Here is a 16,208-nt window from a genome sequence, read left to right as displayed (position 1 = left end):
TACTTGGAGCTTAAAATGACCTCGCTAAACCAATCCCTATACAGACAGGCAGATTACCTGAAGAGGGACCTAAGAACATCTTGGGAGTAGCAGAAGAAAGTTCGTATCTGACAGCTCTAGGAGCAGCCTGGTCAATGTTTTGTTTGTTTAAAGCAACATCTGACAACCTGTCATGGAAATGAGTTACATTACTCCTGTTGTCTTCACTGAAAAGATCCTGCAGAGGGATGAGAAAGGGTTGGCATGGGTGCACTGGAGAGTTTATTAGTCTTGATGGACTGGAGATTCATATGAATAATTGACTGGCCATAGCCATTTGCAAGACACAGCAACACTAGGAGATGTAAAAAGATCTTCAAATGCCCTTTGAAGTCTAAACGGCTATCAGAAATTATTTTTTTCGTTGGAAAGGAAATATTCTGAGCTTTTACACAAAAGATACTTCCAGTGCTAAAACGCTCTAAAGCTTTAGCTTTTGATGGAAGGGACCATTCTCCACACTTGGAACAGCCAAGACATAAGAACGAATACAGGAGCTCAAAACAAAGTTTCATTTAGTCTACAGTCTTCTTTCTGACAGCAACTCAAAGAGAATGCACAGGGAGGACTGAAAGAGCAGGACAACACACAGCAGTGCTTCCTTTGAACAATATCCCATCATCCACCAAGCTGCAGCTTAGGGGTTTCCTAAGCCAGATATTCTTGATTACCACACTTGGAAATGTAGGCATCCAGAACCTCAAACGTTCCAAGGAGAGGACTCAGAGTTATGAGTCATGTTCATATGACCAAATATGTGATTCAAATACAATATAAAAAATGCACTTAAGTGATACAGAATGGCTTTACCTTTGATTTCTGCCTCTAGCAGTGTTTCTTGTGTCTCTGCTGACCTTGGAACTCCCCTTGTACAAGATCAGTTCTGAAAATAAGATCAGACATGGCTGTGACCACTGTAAGACTTAATGGTATTCCAGGACAGGTTTAGTCATCTCTGTCATTAACAGTGCCCAGAGGTGTAACTACTCTTTTAGAGTCAGACATAAACAAATGTAGTCTGTCTATAAATGGACAGTGATACAATACGAACAAACAGCTTGTGATGATTCACCTGAGACTAAACTGGATTTGCCTGCCAGGATAATTCACCTGGAGAGCTGATTGCTTCCATTCACCTTCTTTCTTGGAAGCAGCCTGAGAATAACAAACTGTTCTGATAACATCAGCCTAATACTAGCCAACATAGTTCCTACTGAGAGGCAAGGCAGGACCCACCCTGTTACATGACAGGCACATATTTGGTCATATAAATGTGACTCATAACTCTTGACTTCACATTAGAGTCAGGTGTCAACAGCATCCAGTTATCACAAACCACTTGTGTGCAGTGGTTATGCCGTGCCTTTTCCCCAGCAGCTCAGTGTTCATCTCTCTTTTCCTGAGGCTCTGGAAAGCCTAAGTCACAACAATGTGCTGCAGTCAGCTGGTACAGAAGTTCAAGAGACAGCTTCCCTCAGTCCACCTTGGTCCTCTTCCTCTTGGTGCAAACTAAATATGCAACGCATATCCAGGGCATTTCATGGTGGTCAAGATGCTCACCAAGGAGAGGACTACCTCAGTGATTCCTAAGGATTTATATTCACTAAAACAGATCCTTATCCTCTCTTCTTCCAGCTCTGCAAATACTAGATCATACAATTTTATTTATTGAATTTCATGCTAAATGGAGAAGCTGTTGACAGAAAGAAAGGCATTATCTATAAACCATACGGTTTCAGTATCAGTAACAAGCAAGCTGTGGCCATTTGGGTCTCAGCTTCTAAGTGTTATACAACAACATAAAACAAACAGTTCTGGATCAGTCCATAGGTCTGTCTGGTTTATTATCCTGTTTCCAGCAAAATCTAACAGCAGGAGTCTAGGGGAAAGGACAGGTGCAGGGCAATGTCTCTGCAGAAAATCCTCTTGATTTCAAGCAAATGACAGCTCAGGTCTTTGCCAGTGAGAGATGGTATATTGTATTTAATAGCTCATTTCCATTACTGAGGAATGTTATTTTTTGAGCCCATCCAAACTTCTGGCATCCATAAAATTCTGTAGAGAGGGTTTCCAGGGCAGGCATTATATTTTGGAACCTGTCCCTTGCCTGTTTCATCTGAGGTAGTACTGGGTCACGATCAGAGGCACAACCCGCCTGCTGTTCCATTTGCACTGATGTCCAAACCTGAACCATTGAACTGACAGCTACCTGTATGTGGAGATGAGGGCATGAACCTACATGAATCACCCATCTGAAGGGTCTTAAGGGACTCGTCCAAGATCACATGGAGAAGCACTGGAAAAGCAGGAAAACATCCCAAGAGGATGTTTCTGATGAAAGCACCTAAACCTTCCTTCAAACCTCTTTCTCTCTGGCTTAGTATCAATCTTAGTGGTGTGATCTGGACTTGCTAGATCATCTACAACAGCTTGCTGGGTCCCAGAGCATCTGATCTTTTCTTTTGATCCCACAGAGAACCGGGCTTCTGGCCAGCTAAGAAGAGCAATGCAGCTAGGCAGCCCTCCAGCCAAATTCCCCTGGGTGCACTCGTTTGGACATTGATATCTCACTGACACTAAACTTCCCTCTTCAGCATGAATTGCTCATTACTTGAATTCCATCAGGGACTTCATATGTCATGAAAGAGCACAAATTCTGCCTGAACACACTGAGCAGGACTGACTGCTTTCTGTGGATGAAGTTGTTGATCTGTGTGTATGCGTGTGCCTGTATCTGCAGGACATAGATGTCTCAGTGTTTTCCTCTCAATGGTGTCTCTGTTCTACAACCATCTGTGTATAAAGCTGCTATTCTCTCGTGAACAATGACTCATACAGGAAAGTCTCTAAGAATGAGGCAAGAACTATGTTCATCCTGAGTAGTTTTGAAGATGAGGATTTAATCCCATAAACTCTTGGAAACTCAGCATTAGTTTTCCCTAGACAGCTTTAATCTTTAAAATCTGCTGTTGCTGACACACATTTACAAACAACAGGTTGGCACTACACCGTCCCTGAAAATGGGTGCTGCAAGTCCACTGCTTGCTCCTGACAAAGACCCACACAGCACTTCTCACTGTAGCCAACCTTTTCCTCACTCCATTTTCCAATGAGGATCCACCTAGTGACTCCTCCAACTCCCACATTCTTCTCAGCCCCCACAGATGACTCTCTTCAGCCATTTCCCTTTTATTTCCAGGCTACTCTGCATCTCTGCCAGCTGCAGTGGGTGAGTGGGAAAAGGTAGGGTCACTGTTCCTGGCACCTTGGAAGCTGCACCTGGATCTGGAGCTGCCCAAAGACTGTTCGCCGTAGGAACTTTATGGGGCAATGTTCGTACTGGTATCAAAAAATCACAACAATCTTCACTTTTTTTGAAGAGCTGGTGGCATGGATGTTTGCTATCATTTTCACATTTATAGCTTAGTTAAAGGCATGGCTTGTTTGTTTGTTTGTTTTTCATCAGCCTAAGAGCAATGCAAATCTTTGTCCTGGGCATTGTTCAAACCATCAGCTCAGACAATACACTCTATCCCTGTGCAGAGGTGGCAAATAGCATAGACTTGATCTGAGTCCTAGACTCACAGAATGGTTTGGGCTGGAAGAGACCTTAAAGATCATCCAAGTTCCACCTCCCTGCCACAGGCAGAGACACCTCCCACTGGATCAGGGGCTCCAAGCCCCATCCAACCTGGCCTTGAACACTTCCAGAGATGGGGCAGCAACAACTTCCCTGGGCAACCTTCACACCATTTCTTCTGCCTCTCTCCTGGAGCAGTCTTGAGGGACCAAGGTGGTATGTTCTGTGCTCACAAAGGGAGCCAGTGATGCTAATGTATGGCCTAAACACCTAAAAGGCTGTTTTACTGAGATACTCCTGCAGAGAAAAGGGTGACCATACAAAATGATCCTTCCTACTGCTGGCCAGCGTACCAAGAATAAGCCAGTGTTGACTCACAGGTAATGTGTCTGCATCTGGTCATTCCATTATGTCTCCCTTCCTGGTACACTGGCAGAAGCAAAGGACTCAAAGGGCTCTACAGTTCTCATGACAACTACAAAGCACATCTAGAAGCTTCTGGGAATGCAAAGAAATTTCCAGACAAAGGCTTTTCTTTCAGCTTTATTAATGTGTTTGCAGCCATCATTATGTTAAAAGAAAAACAGCCTTTAAAACCACTCCTGCAGATCAAAACTCCCATGCAGGAGCTGTTTCTTATTCTTTCAATTTTTATGTACAAATAGGAGTATTGAGAACAGGTTTGTACTTAACAAAAGAATAAACCCTGCTAATCTACTGATTTGTCGGCTAGCGTTGTGCTTGTCACAGCACAGTTTGTTGGCTGGGGCAGATGCGGTCCTACTGGGCACAGCTGTGCGATGCAAACCACATTGCATCATGTGAGAGTGGGGACAGGACCTGCCAGGCTAGGGGGGCTGGACATAACGACAGTCCAGGTCACAGACTATTGTGTTTGTGACTGCGCCACACCCCCCCATCTCTGACAACAGAATATCATAGAATCATAGAATCACCAGGTTGGAAGAGACCCACTGGATCATTGAATCCAACCATTCCTATCAAACACTAAACCATGCCCCTTAGCACCTTGTCCACCCGTCCCTTAAACACCTCCAGGGAAGGTGACTCAACCCCCTCCCTGGGCAGCCTCTGCCACTGCCCAATGACCCTTTCCGGGAAATATTTTTTCCTAATGTCCAGCCTAAACCTCCCCTGGTGGAGCTTGAGGCCATTCCCTCTTGTCCTGTCCCCTGTCACTTGGGAGAAGAGCCCAGCTCCCTCCTCTCCACAACCTCCTTTCAGGTAGTTGTAGAGAGCAATGAGGTCTCCCCTCAGCCTCCTCTTCTCCAGGCTGAACACCCCCAGCTCTCTCAGCCGTTCCTCATAAGGCCTCTTCTCCAGCCCCCTCACCAGCTTCATTGCTTTTCTCTGGACTCACTCCAGAGCCTCAACATCCTTCTTGTGGTGAGGGGCCCAGAACTGAACACAGGATTCGAGGAGCAGTCTCACCAGTACCGAGTACAATCACCTAGTTGCAAGCCTCCTGTCATAGGCAGGGACACCTCCAACTACAGGTTCTAAACCATAGAATGCTTTAATTGGAAAGGACATTTACGTCTAGTCAACCTCGTTGCATAAGCAGGGACATTTTAACTCAGCCAGGTTGCTCAGAGCCCCATCCAACCTGACCTTGAGTGTTTCCAGGGATGGGGCCTCCACTGACTCCTTGGGCAACCCATACCAGTGTTTCACCACCCTCACTATAAAAAATTGTCCTTCTTATGATGAGCTGGTGCATGGTGATGACATTTGTTGTGGCGACGACCCTTGTGCCTCCAGACAAAAATAAGACTGAGGAGCACAGTGCAGGAAGGAATAAATCATTAAGAATAATAGGAATCAAATCTTGTCTGGCTTGCAATAAGAAAGAATGTGATTGTAACAGGAGTTTAGCTTGTTTTCTAGTTAAAACAGGGACAGTCCCCCAGCAGGAACAAAGGACAGACCTGAGCTCACCAAGAGGACACATTGAGGAAGGAGACAAGGCCAGAGCCACTGGATGTCACTTGGACACAACCTGTGCACAACTACCCAGCAGTCTGGCTGCTACACGCAGCAAATACCCAGGCAGTGCACAATGCACATTCCGAACCTGTCACTGTGCTCCAGAACGTTTTGCTTTTCAGGCACAGTCCCTGTTCTTCACTCAAAGCAGAGCAGCAGAATCACAGAATCACAAGGTTGGAAAGGACCCACTGGATCATCGAGTCCAACCATTCCCATCAATCACTAAACCATGTCCCTCAGCACCTCATCCACCCGTCCCTTAAACCCCTCCAGGGAAGGTGACTCAACCCCCTCCCTGGGCAGCCTCTGCCAGTGCCCAATGACCCTTTCCGGGAAATTTTTTTCTGGGTCCTGTGTCCAGTTCTGCAGTCCCCAACACAAGAAGGACATGGATCTGTTGGAATGGGTCCAGAGGAGGCCACAGAGATGATCCAAGGGCTGAGGCATCTCTGCTGTGCAGACAGGCCGAGAGAGCTGGGCTTGTTCAGCCTGGAGAAGAGAAGGCTGCGGGGGAGACCTTAGAGCACATTCTAGTACCAAAAGGGGCTCCAGGAGACCTGTGGAGGGGCTTTCTTACAAGGGCCTGGAATGATAGGGGGAGAATTAGGTTGGATATTAGGAAGAAATTCTTCACGATGAGGATGGGGAGGCCCTGGCCCAGGCTGCCCAGAGCAGCGGTGGCTGCCCCATCCCTGGAGGGGTTCAAGGCCAGGTTGGATGGGGCTTGGAGCCCCTGATCCAGCGGGAGGTGTCCCTGCCCATGGCAGGGGTGGCAGTGGGTGGGCTTTGAGGTCCCTTCCAGTCCGACCCGCTCTATGACTCGGGGAGGGGCGCTGGGGCTGCCCGGCGGCGCTGCAGGCACTTGGCACGGAGAGGATTCTCCCCGTTCTCCTCGTCCTCCTTCCTTCTCCCACCGAATGGAGCAGGCTGCCCTCCTCCTCCTCTTCCTCCTTCCGCTACCATCGAATGGAGCAGATTCCCTTCCTTCTCCTCTTCCCTTTCCCTTCCTCCCCCAGCGAGCGGAGCAGCCTCCCCTCCTTCTCCCTTCTCCTCTTCCTTCCCCTCCCACCTTCCCGTGGAGCAGATTCCCTTCCCCTCTCGGCGTGGAGCAGACCCCTCCCCCGGATGGAGCAGATCCCCTCCCCCTCTCCTCCTCCTCCTCCTCCCCGCTACCCATCGCATGGAGAAGATTCCCTTCCACACGCTGCAGATCGAACCGCTGGATGGAGCAGCCCCGCTTCACACACGCTGCACGGAGCACATCCACCCCCCCCGATGGATCAGACCCTACACGCTGCATGGGGCAGATTCCCTTCCTTCTCCTCCTGCTCCCCCCTACCCCCCCCCCCCCCTTTCCTGCTTCCCCCTATCGCATGAAGCGGACTCCCCTCCTTCTCCTTCTCCCCATTGCACGGAGCAGATTCCCCTCCACACGCTGCATGGAGCAGGTCCGTCCCCTTCTCCTCCTTCTCCCCAGTCGCAGAGACCAGATTCCCCTCCACGTGCTGCATGGAGCAGGTCCATCCCCTTCTCCTCCTTCTCCTTCATCGCAGAGACCAGATTCCCCTCCACACACTGCATGGAGCAGGTCCATCCCCTTCTCCTTCTCCTCCAGATTCCCCTCCACACACTGCATGGAGCAGGTCCATGCCCTTGTCCTTCCCCTCCATCACATGGAGGAGGTTCCTCTCCACACACCACGTGGAGCGGATTCCCTCCTTGTCCCTCCCTTTCACAAAGAACACATCCCACAGGACTCGAGCACACACAGAGTGTAGGATGCTGATCGCCACCCATTCCTTCCACTCGTGGCAGAGCCGCACACGCGTGCACTGCCTGGAGGAGATGCTCTCCCTGCCTCCACGGGGTTTTGCCATGGGCTGCAAAGGCAGAAGAACGGAGCAGTTCAAGACACAGGTATTGTTACAGACTTACTGAGAGCTCAATTTTGTATTTTTCCTATTTTACTGCTAGCTTCTTTCAAGCAGGAGAGTTGAAACTATGGAGAACAATGGAGGAGCGTGTTCCCATTGCCCTGGGAACCCCTTTTGCTTCACAGGACATAACCTGGACTTTGGGAACCACTGTAGTTGATACATCCATTCACAGATGCTCACTGTCAATCTCATAACAAATTGATAGCCCTTACGGTCACCAGAGCGTCACCTAGCTTTATTTTCATTTCTCACAGCTTCTACTTAGGGTTGGCTAAATATAGCCAGGTTAGAAATCAGTTACATGCACACGTAGTTACTTGAAGCAAGTGATGAATATCTCTGTTGGCTGCATGGAAGTCTACATTGTAAGAACCTGCCGCGGCTCCAGTCAGGGGCCTCACTCCTGTGATTTCTAAATATAAAAAAAAGGAAGATGAAGTAGAGATTATTGGAGCAATTGAATTATTTACGGCATTGTTTCAGGTCTGTGGCTATTGCAAATGTTCTGCCACGTTACTGGCAAAGAACCAGCATCTCCCAATTCTGCTGGAAGACCTGGATTCTTAGAGTTGATTGTACCTGGTCTGTTGGCACAAAGAAGACTTTCAAAACTTACTGGTTTTGAATAAGTGCCAGGTTCTGGCCTTGCTTTATGAGGACACTCCAGTGCAAGAGTGGGAGGAGTACAGCCGGGACTGCCAGGTGCTTGGCAGAGATCTGTGCTGCACGGGTCCTCCTGGGCAGGCCTCCAACTCACCTGACCTCCAATATCACGGCTTTTGGCTCGCAACTTGTTCATCTGGCATTCAGCAATATCAGCTCGTTCTTCAGCCTCTTCCAGCTCGTGCTGGGTCTTGCGGCATCGTGAGAGATTAGTGTTTGCCTGTTCTTCCTGAAAGCCGTGCAGTGCCATCAGTGCCATGGACATAGAATCATAGAATCGTAGAATCACTAGGTTGGAAAGGACCCACAGATCAAGTCCAACCATTCCTATCAGTCACTAAACCAGGCTCCTCAGCAGCTCATCCACCCTTAAACCCCTCCAGGGAAGGTGACTCAACCCCCTCCCTGGGCAGCCTGTTCCAGTGCCCAATGACCTTTTCTGTGAAAATCTTTTTCCTAATGTTCAGCCTAAACCTCCCCTGGTGGAGCTTGAACTGATATTGTCCTGTTTCCATTAACCAAACGCCCTGTGCCTGCCCCACGGTACCATCACCCGCTACAGGTAGCCTCACAGCTGTGTCCCAACCTTGCCAGTGCTCCCTTGCATGTCTCTCTAGTACTGTCAACAACATGAGCACTCAGCTGGGGACAGAACAATTAGTTCAGGTCAGTTCCAGCTGGAAAAATTGGCTACTGTGACTACTACACAAGTGCAACAACTCCAGGATAATTACAGCTGTGCCTGGTCTCTTGTGAGCCTTAAGTCTTTAACGAGGTAAGGATTGTTCGAATGCAGTGGCCATAGTTGCCCTATTAAACTAAATATTCAGTGGTTTGATCTTTAAGGTTCCTTCCAACCCAAGCCATTCTATGATTTTAATGAACTTGGGAGCCCAGACGTTTTGGAAGACTCCCCTCAGGGCCCACAAATATTTATAAAGAGTTCTGCACTCACAGCTTCCTCAGCCTGTTTCTTGTATGCTTTCACTTTTAACTGCAGCTTGTCCACCAGGTCCTGGAGCCGGAGAATACTTTTCTTATCCTCTTCAGACTGTGGGAAGCGAAAATCAAGTTAGCCTTGGAAGATGGACTAGGTGATGCATGCTAAGAAGGCAGAGAATTTGAAATACCTGGTAAGTGAGCTCCTTCAGCCTTCGTTCATACTTGCGAGCGCCTTTCTGTGACTCTATTCCTCGTTTCTGCTCAGCATCAAGCTCATTTTCCAACTCAGTGATCTGAAACACAGTTATCATGGTGAAGACAGCAATCTGCTAAGAGTGGCTGCTGATCCTGCTGTAGGATCCTGGGAACCAGGGTTCTGTGGACTAAAGCTACAGAGAAAGTGGCAGTTCATGCAGCTTCCTACAGCTGCTTCTTGGGGCCAGACTAGCTAAAAACTGCTCACCAAGCTATGCTAGTAGGGATATAGTATGTGAATCCATAGTTATTTATCATAGGAATTTAGCTGTGCGTGCCTGGGGCATTTATAATGAAAATTAAACTTAAATCTATCAGAAAAGTGGAAACAAATAGGGAAGGGGGAGGGGGGGGTCTGTCTGTTTTCACCAGGTACATGGGAAAAATGTGTTTCATGTGTAATCTTTGAGTCCAGCTCATCCTCATAAGTAGCCCTTAATGACCTCTCATAGCTCCGTGCCTCTTCTGCAGCATATGTAACTCAAGTCTGGATGCCAGTTTTTTTATTTATGTGTGGATGTTCTTTCAAAGCCAAGAGCACCTAAGTCCCAGTTAGTTGTGCTGTGTTTTGGAACAGGAACAGCTGAAGAGCACATTGGTCAGGCCAATGGTCCATCCACCCCAATGCTCTGCTTCTGGGAATGGCAGCAGCATCCTATACCTAGGGACAGCATGGGAACCTGGCCGCTTTCTACTCCCCTCACATTTGTCCCGTTCCACAGTTATTAAATTAGAGGTGTTAGGTGGAATATCTGTGCCTGATCCCTTAAGTATGTCTATAAGCCTGCTGATTTCTAAGCCCTTTTTGAACCTTCTACAGCCTCCTGTGGCAGCAGGTTCTAGAATTTCACTTCATTTCGTTCAAACTGATCTCCCAGTGAAGATGTCCTGCTCTGCGTTGTGTGTTCTTACTTTTCATATTGTGCATTTTGATGACTAACCATTCAGAATATATCTTGGTCACTGCTGTTTTAAGTCTGTAAAATCTGATTGCATCTCCCTCAGCCATCTCCTCTCCAAATGGAAGAGTCCTAACCTTGTTTGTTTCTCCTTGAAAGGCCTCACCTACTCAGCTGCCATTCCCTGGATGCTGCTGGAACTTGAATCACAGAATGGTTTGGGTTGGAAGGGGCACTAAAGATCATCCAGTTCCAACCCAACTGCCATGGGCAGGGACACCTCCCACTGGATCAGGAGCTCCAAGCCCCATCCAACCTGGCCTTGAACACCTGCAGGGATGGGGCAGCCACCGCTTCTCGAGGTAACCTGGCCAGGGCCTCCCCACCTTCACAGAAAAACATTTCTTCCGGAGATGTCATCTCAGTCTCCCCTCTTTCAGCTTAACGCCACTATCCCTTGTCCTGTCACTATACTCGTGCCCTTTTTGAGTTGCAGAGACCAAAACTGCCTGTGGTACATTTCATATATGGCAAGTGGTGCTCTCTGTCTTGTTCTCAGTGCTCTTCCTAATGAAGCCCTATGTTTTTTCTCTTTTGGGTTTTTGCTTCTCCTGTACACTGAACAAACAGTTTCTGAGGCCTGTCATGGAAGAGACTGGGATCTCCTGGCTGAGTTGTAATTGCCAGTTCCAAGGTCATCCCAAGGTAAGTATGTTTTAAATTATGTTTCCCCGGATAAGCTACCGTATTTGTCTACCACAATTAGGCTGCCACAATTTTTGCCCACTCTCTTTTTTTATCAAGTAATTCTAAAGTTCCTCACCCACAGTGCAATGTATGACTACTTAGTGTAACTCTCATCAAACTTGCTGGAGACACCTGGGATTTTCCCTGTTGTAACATTCCCAAGAGGTTCGCAACCAAGGGTCTGCTCAGGGACTCGACCTTAGCCTACCCTCGTTTTCACCATACCCTCGCCTCCAGTTTCTGGAGTTGCTTCTTTCCACCCCTCAGAGCCAACTGCTCAGCCTCGTCCAGACGGAGCTGCAGGTCCTTCACCGTCTGTTCCAGATTCCTCTTCATCCTTTCCAGGTGGGCGCTGGTGTCTTGCTCTTTCTTTAGCTCCTCTGCCATCATGGCTGCCTGGTTGTAGAGCACAGTTATGTTACAAATATCCCTCTCCATCCCTGGCAGTCCTGCCAGCAATGCCCAGCTTCATGTTTGTGTGTGGGTCTCCACATTCTCAGTCAGTGCCTGGGGCTGTGCTAAGCATCTGTCTAAAAAGAGGGTCACTGTTTCCCAGTGTTGGTGTTTAAAACTACTCTGCCTTGGAGAACAGGCAGGGTTGATGACAAGAGAAAAATAATTAAGCCAAGCAAGTGACTCGGTACCAAAGTTTCACTCTCTTAAGAGTCAGTGGAAATTAGTGGCATCTTGAAGTATCACGAGCTAGCACACTGCATCTCTGAGCTCCCAAATGATTTTGAATATGTGGCCATTTGGTGCCTACATTTGCTGAAAAATCAGACTCTTAAGCAGTTTTTGCTAATGAAATGACCCTGGGTATCTCGAACTAAAATGAAAAGCTTGTGCCTGTTGAGATGTCCAAATGTGAGATGGACAGCTGTCTCCAACAGGACAGGGCAGAGGGGAACCTGCAGCACTGCTGCTGGCAGGCAACCAGAATGAGCACTTCAGGCCCAGGTGCACCATGCCTTGATCCAATAGTGTAACCATTTTCTGCTTCATTTTCATATACCTTTCCCAGATAGTCCTCCTGTTTGTTTCTTTTGATGCTGTAGAACCTTGTTTATATGACACATTTCTGTTCTCTTTATTTCTTAGAAATGCTAGGCATGTATAGACACATGTATGATTTTAGTCTTAATTTCTGCTTTTCTGTGCTGTGTCTAAACAGGATTTTGTTCAGACTACTCTTTTCCTATTACAGTTTTGTTACTATCTGTTCTATTGCATTTCTCCTGGAAGCAAAAGTGAATGTGGGTATGAGGAAGGAGAGACAGGATGCTTCTTCAATACAGAGAGGTAGCAGAACAATACAGAGAGGTAGAGGACCTAGACTGAAGGGGTCTGCTGTTGCAAGCAGTGGGACAGAGGCTGTGTGGGGCCCATGTGATAGGGATTGTGTGTCACTGATATTTTCTGCTCCTGTTTTGGTTGTCCTCAACCTGATTGCTGCCTTTCTGAAGTGTAAAAGTCACTGCAGTAGTATAAAACGAAAGAGAAGTAGGCAAGAGGACTCACATCTGTGATCGCTTTCTTTGCTTTCTCCTCTGCATTTCTGGCTTCCTGAATGCTGTCTTCAACTTCACTCTGTAAATGGGTAATATCCACTTCCAGTCTCTTCTTGGTGTTGAGGAGGTTAGTGTTCTGTGGGGACAGTCCAAAGGCAGGTCATTCCCACCCCGTGCCGTGTCACTCCTACACACCTATTGCAAAGGAGATACCAAATACCTGTGAGTGGAGAAGCTGCACTCGCTCACTGGCATCTGTCAGCTCCTGCTCAGAAACTTTCCGGGCTCGCTCTGTCTGCTCCATAGCAGCTCGCATCTCCTCCATTTCTGTTGTCATCAGGTTGTTTCTGCGCTCTACCATAGCAAGCTGCTCCTTTAGGTCCTCGTTCTCTCTCAAAGCATCATCCAAATGGAGCTGGGAATCCTTGAAAGGTGAAAGCACTTTGAGACTCGAAGGCAAGCAAAGTGAGTGGCAAAGACCTGTGGGACAGTAGTCCTTGTGGTCCCTACCTTGAGTTGTCCTTGTACAGCTTTGAGGTGCTTCTGTGTCTCTGCTGCCTGACAGTTGGCATGGCTCAGTTGTATTTCCATGTCATTCAGATCTCCTTCCATCTTCTTCTTCAGCCTCAAAGCATCATTTCTGCTTCTGACCTCAGCATCCAGTGTGGTCTGCATGGACTCTAAAACCCTCTGGTGATTTCTCTTCAGCTGTTGAATTTCCTCATCTTTCTCTGCACTCCTTCTGTCAACATCTGACTTCACCTGGTTCAGCTCCAGCTGAACACGTAAGATTTTTCCCTCTTCATGCTCTAAAGAGCCCTGGCAGGGTTGAAATAATATCATTTGTTTCTGTAGTTTCTGTTATTGCGAAATGCCCATGCAGTCAAAATTCACTTTGCAGCCAGTAATACAGATATATTTGCCTTACTGTAGACCTTCAGAAAAGGCCGAGCACTGAAAAAGCCAACAGCTCTTCCCATACACAGGAGTCATTATACCTCAGCTGGATGTTATCAGGAGGCTGGATCTTTACAATGAGTGGACTGAAATAAGCACATCCAGAGAATAAAACAACTGATATACTGGACTTAGGCAGCTAAGTAAGACTTAAAGTTATGAAGAGCTGAGGGACAGCCAAAGACACTACGAAAGACTGAGAGATCATGGAACTGTGGGATGCAGCCTGTCTCCACAAAGCGCATCAGTGTACCAGTAGCACCTCCAAGATTCAGCAAATCCCCAGCAACCTCTCTGTGTTCATCAGAGCCCATGTCCTGTGAACTGACTTATCTTTGAACGTGTTACTTCCTGTTTTTTGGAAGCAGAGGAACTAAAATATAAGCTTAATTCTCTTCAATATTCAGCTTTTTTTTGAACAGGAGGTGGTGTTGAGAAGATTTTTAAGTATGGGTTAAATACGCTGTGAAAGCATCCTTGATTAGTTAGACTAGAAAACAAAAATTGTCAGAGTTTTGAAATACGTGACCTTTCTTTAGTCTTTCAGAGGAGTGAATTAAAGTGATTTAGCCCAATTTTAGACGGGGACTGAGTTGTATTGTGTGTATCACCACAAGGAATGCCATATTGGTATGGGAGAGGAGTCATTCTTATGCTGTATGGATGCTTGTGCTCTCCCACTGCACCTTTGTACCAGTATAGGATAAGCAACAAGATATAACCTCCAATTTTTTGCTATTCATGATCTCTCTAAACCCAAGCCTCCTTATTTAGGACACTTGCCTCTGCTTCTTCTAGTGCTGCTTGAAGTTCACACTTTTCTTGCTCGATTTGCTTCTTTGCCTTCTCCAGTCCATGATTAACTTTTCCAGATTCAGCAATCTGCTCAGTCAGATCAGAGATTTCCTCTACAATAGAGAAAACATGCAGTCAATTCAGCTTAGATAACGTTGTCTGTTACGCTTGCAATTGCTTTTTGCCAATGGGAGTGATGGAAGAGATAATGTGTAGTGTGATGCAGCAGTGAGGATAAATAACAGGTCATGTCTGGTGTGTGATATTTATTTCTGATTTTCAGTTGAGTGTGCAAGTTGAAAATGAGAAGGACTGACTGGAGTGAGCTCAGAGAACAATGTCAACTTTCTCTGAACAGTGAAACTGCGTCTCCAGAGGCAGCCCTGATTGATTGCTCTCTTTATCCTCAGATACTCTCCATGGATCATTCAGCTCACAAAAGGAACTGAGTTGTGTTTCCTTTATACAGTTAGTTTGCTTATTACATGCCAATCCACTGTGGCACAGCTGCATGGCCCTCCAACGAGACAGGCAACAGGCCTGCAGATTTTTTTCTAATGGCAGTGTCTGAAGTAATCGGGGAAAAAAAATGAGTATCTGGTTTCATCATCATTTCTGCCCATTTAGTTAATTTGGTCACTATCCATGAATGGGATTATGATGGTGTGAAGGAGGGGGAATACCATGAGGAGGAGGGTGCTGTAGGCATGTGCTTACAGGTGACTGTGAGCAGCTGAACAGGAAAGAAAGTTGCCTAACCTGAGCTTTGTGGGAAAACCATAAGGAACCAAACTCTGGGAAGAGGCAGAGCTCTGGTAGCCCAGAAACATGGAAGCATCTTAGGCGTCATGCTGGATCCTGACAGAGCTGATGGTGGATCATGGTGGAGATCTTCTAGAGATCTGAACTTACGCTGGAGATTCTTGTTCTCCCGCCTGACAGTCTCAGCCTGGTCAAGCATTTCTTCGTAGGCATTCTTCATGCGGAAGATCTCAGTGCTAAGAGAGCGAGACTCCTTCTGGGCAGCTTCCAGCTCAGCCTGACTCTCCTGGTACTTCTGCTTCCATTCAGCCAGGATCTGGAGCGACAAGAGCTATCAGAGCTTAAGAATGACCCATTCTGCAACACTCCTGTCTCTGCATGTTTATAGGGCAAGGACCCAAGAGGTGTGGCCTGTCTTACAGGGTTTTGCTTTGGATTGTTCTCTCTGCCTGTGACAATCGGATCACTGTGATACATGTGCTGGCTGTTCTGGTGGAAGCTACTTAAATTGTCCTACTCACTCGCACTAGCACATACCCCGAGCTCCCGGGGAGGAGTTTAGTTGGATACCAGTCTCGACACAATGTGGTGAGTCTGAATGAGGCTGCATGAGCCTTTTTACTATTGCAGGAGCCAGCGGTCTCGCCCTGAGCCCACCCAGAAAGACCATGTTTTACTGATCGTGTCCTGAGTTTGATATCACAGGCCTGCAGGGGATCTCAATTCACACAAGGCTGGGCCAAGGCACGGGGCTGTGCAACATTGCTTGGACAAAAGGTATTGTTTCTTTTAAATGTTACGAAAGGCAGGAAAGGCTGGAACTGTGTAAAGGAGTCTGAGGCTCTGCTTAACCCAAATACAAGGCTGGGAGACTAACAGCAGGCAAAAGTTAGGGCTTGCTAGCTTCCATGTGTATGTTTGCTCAGACTGCTTGATCAAAGACTGGATAGAGATCTTCCCAACCTCCCTTGTGAAGAATTCTTGCTTTTCAAAACTAACAGAAAACTATTGTATCTGAGGTTACTCACACTGTGATATTATCATTAGTGTATGTCCTGTTATGTGCTGCTTACCATGGCTTTGCTTTAGGTAAAATGTAATTTATCTTACTGAG

The 16,208-nt window shown here is 47.1% G+C and overlaps 1 protein-coding gene across 1 annotated transcript in view; it reads right to left on the bottom strand.

The window, feature by feature from the left end:
* Positions 1–7,584: 7,584 nt before the first annotated feature.
* The window catches only part of LOC138729043 (myosin-1B-like), a 31,841-nt gene continuing 23,217 nt past the window's right edge, over positions 7,585–16,208 (bottom strand). The window contains exons 28-37 of the mRNA XM_069872912.1: positions 15,245–15,410; positions 14,321–14,445; positions 13,091–13,399; positions 12,801–13,004; positions 12,591–12,716; positions 11,298–11,468; positions 9,360–9,464; positions 9,185–9,280; positions 8,324–8,458; positions 7,585–7,978 (exon numbers count right to left, since the gene is read on the bottom strand). Coding sequence (XP_069729013.1) covers positions 7,964–7,978; positions 8,324–8,458; positions 9,185–9,280; positions 9,360–9,464; positions 11,298–11,468; positions 12,591–12,716; positions 12,801–13,004; positions 13,091–13,399; positions 14,321–14,445; positions 15,245–15,410 — 1,452 coding nt within the window. The 3' untranslated portion in view covers positions 7,585–7,963. The remainder of the gene's footprint in view (positions 7,979–8,323; positions 8,459–9,184; positions 9,281–9,359; positions 9,465–11,297; positions 11,469–12,590; positions 12,717–12,800; positions 13,005–13,090; positions 13,400–14,320; positions 14,446–15,244; positions 15,411–16,208) is intronic.

This window comes from Phaenicophaeus curvirostris, chromosome 19 (assembly GCF_032191515.1).
Source record: "Phaenicophaeus curvirostris isolate KB17595 chromosome 19, BPBGC_Pcur_1.0, whole genome shotgun sequence".
Taxonomy (NCBI): domain Eukaryota; kingdom Metazoa; phylum Chordata; class Aves; order Cuculiformes; family Cuculidae; genus Phaenicophaeus; species Phaenicophaeus curvirostris.
Note: the sequence above shows the minus strand (reverse complement) of the source record. Positions and strands in the feature narration are given on the sequence as shown.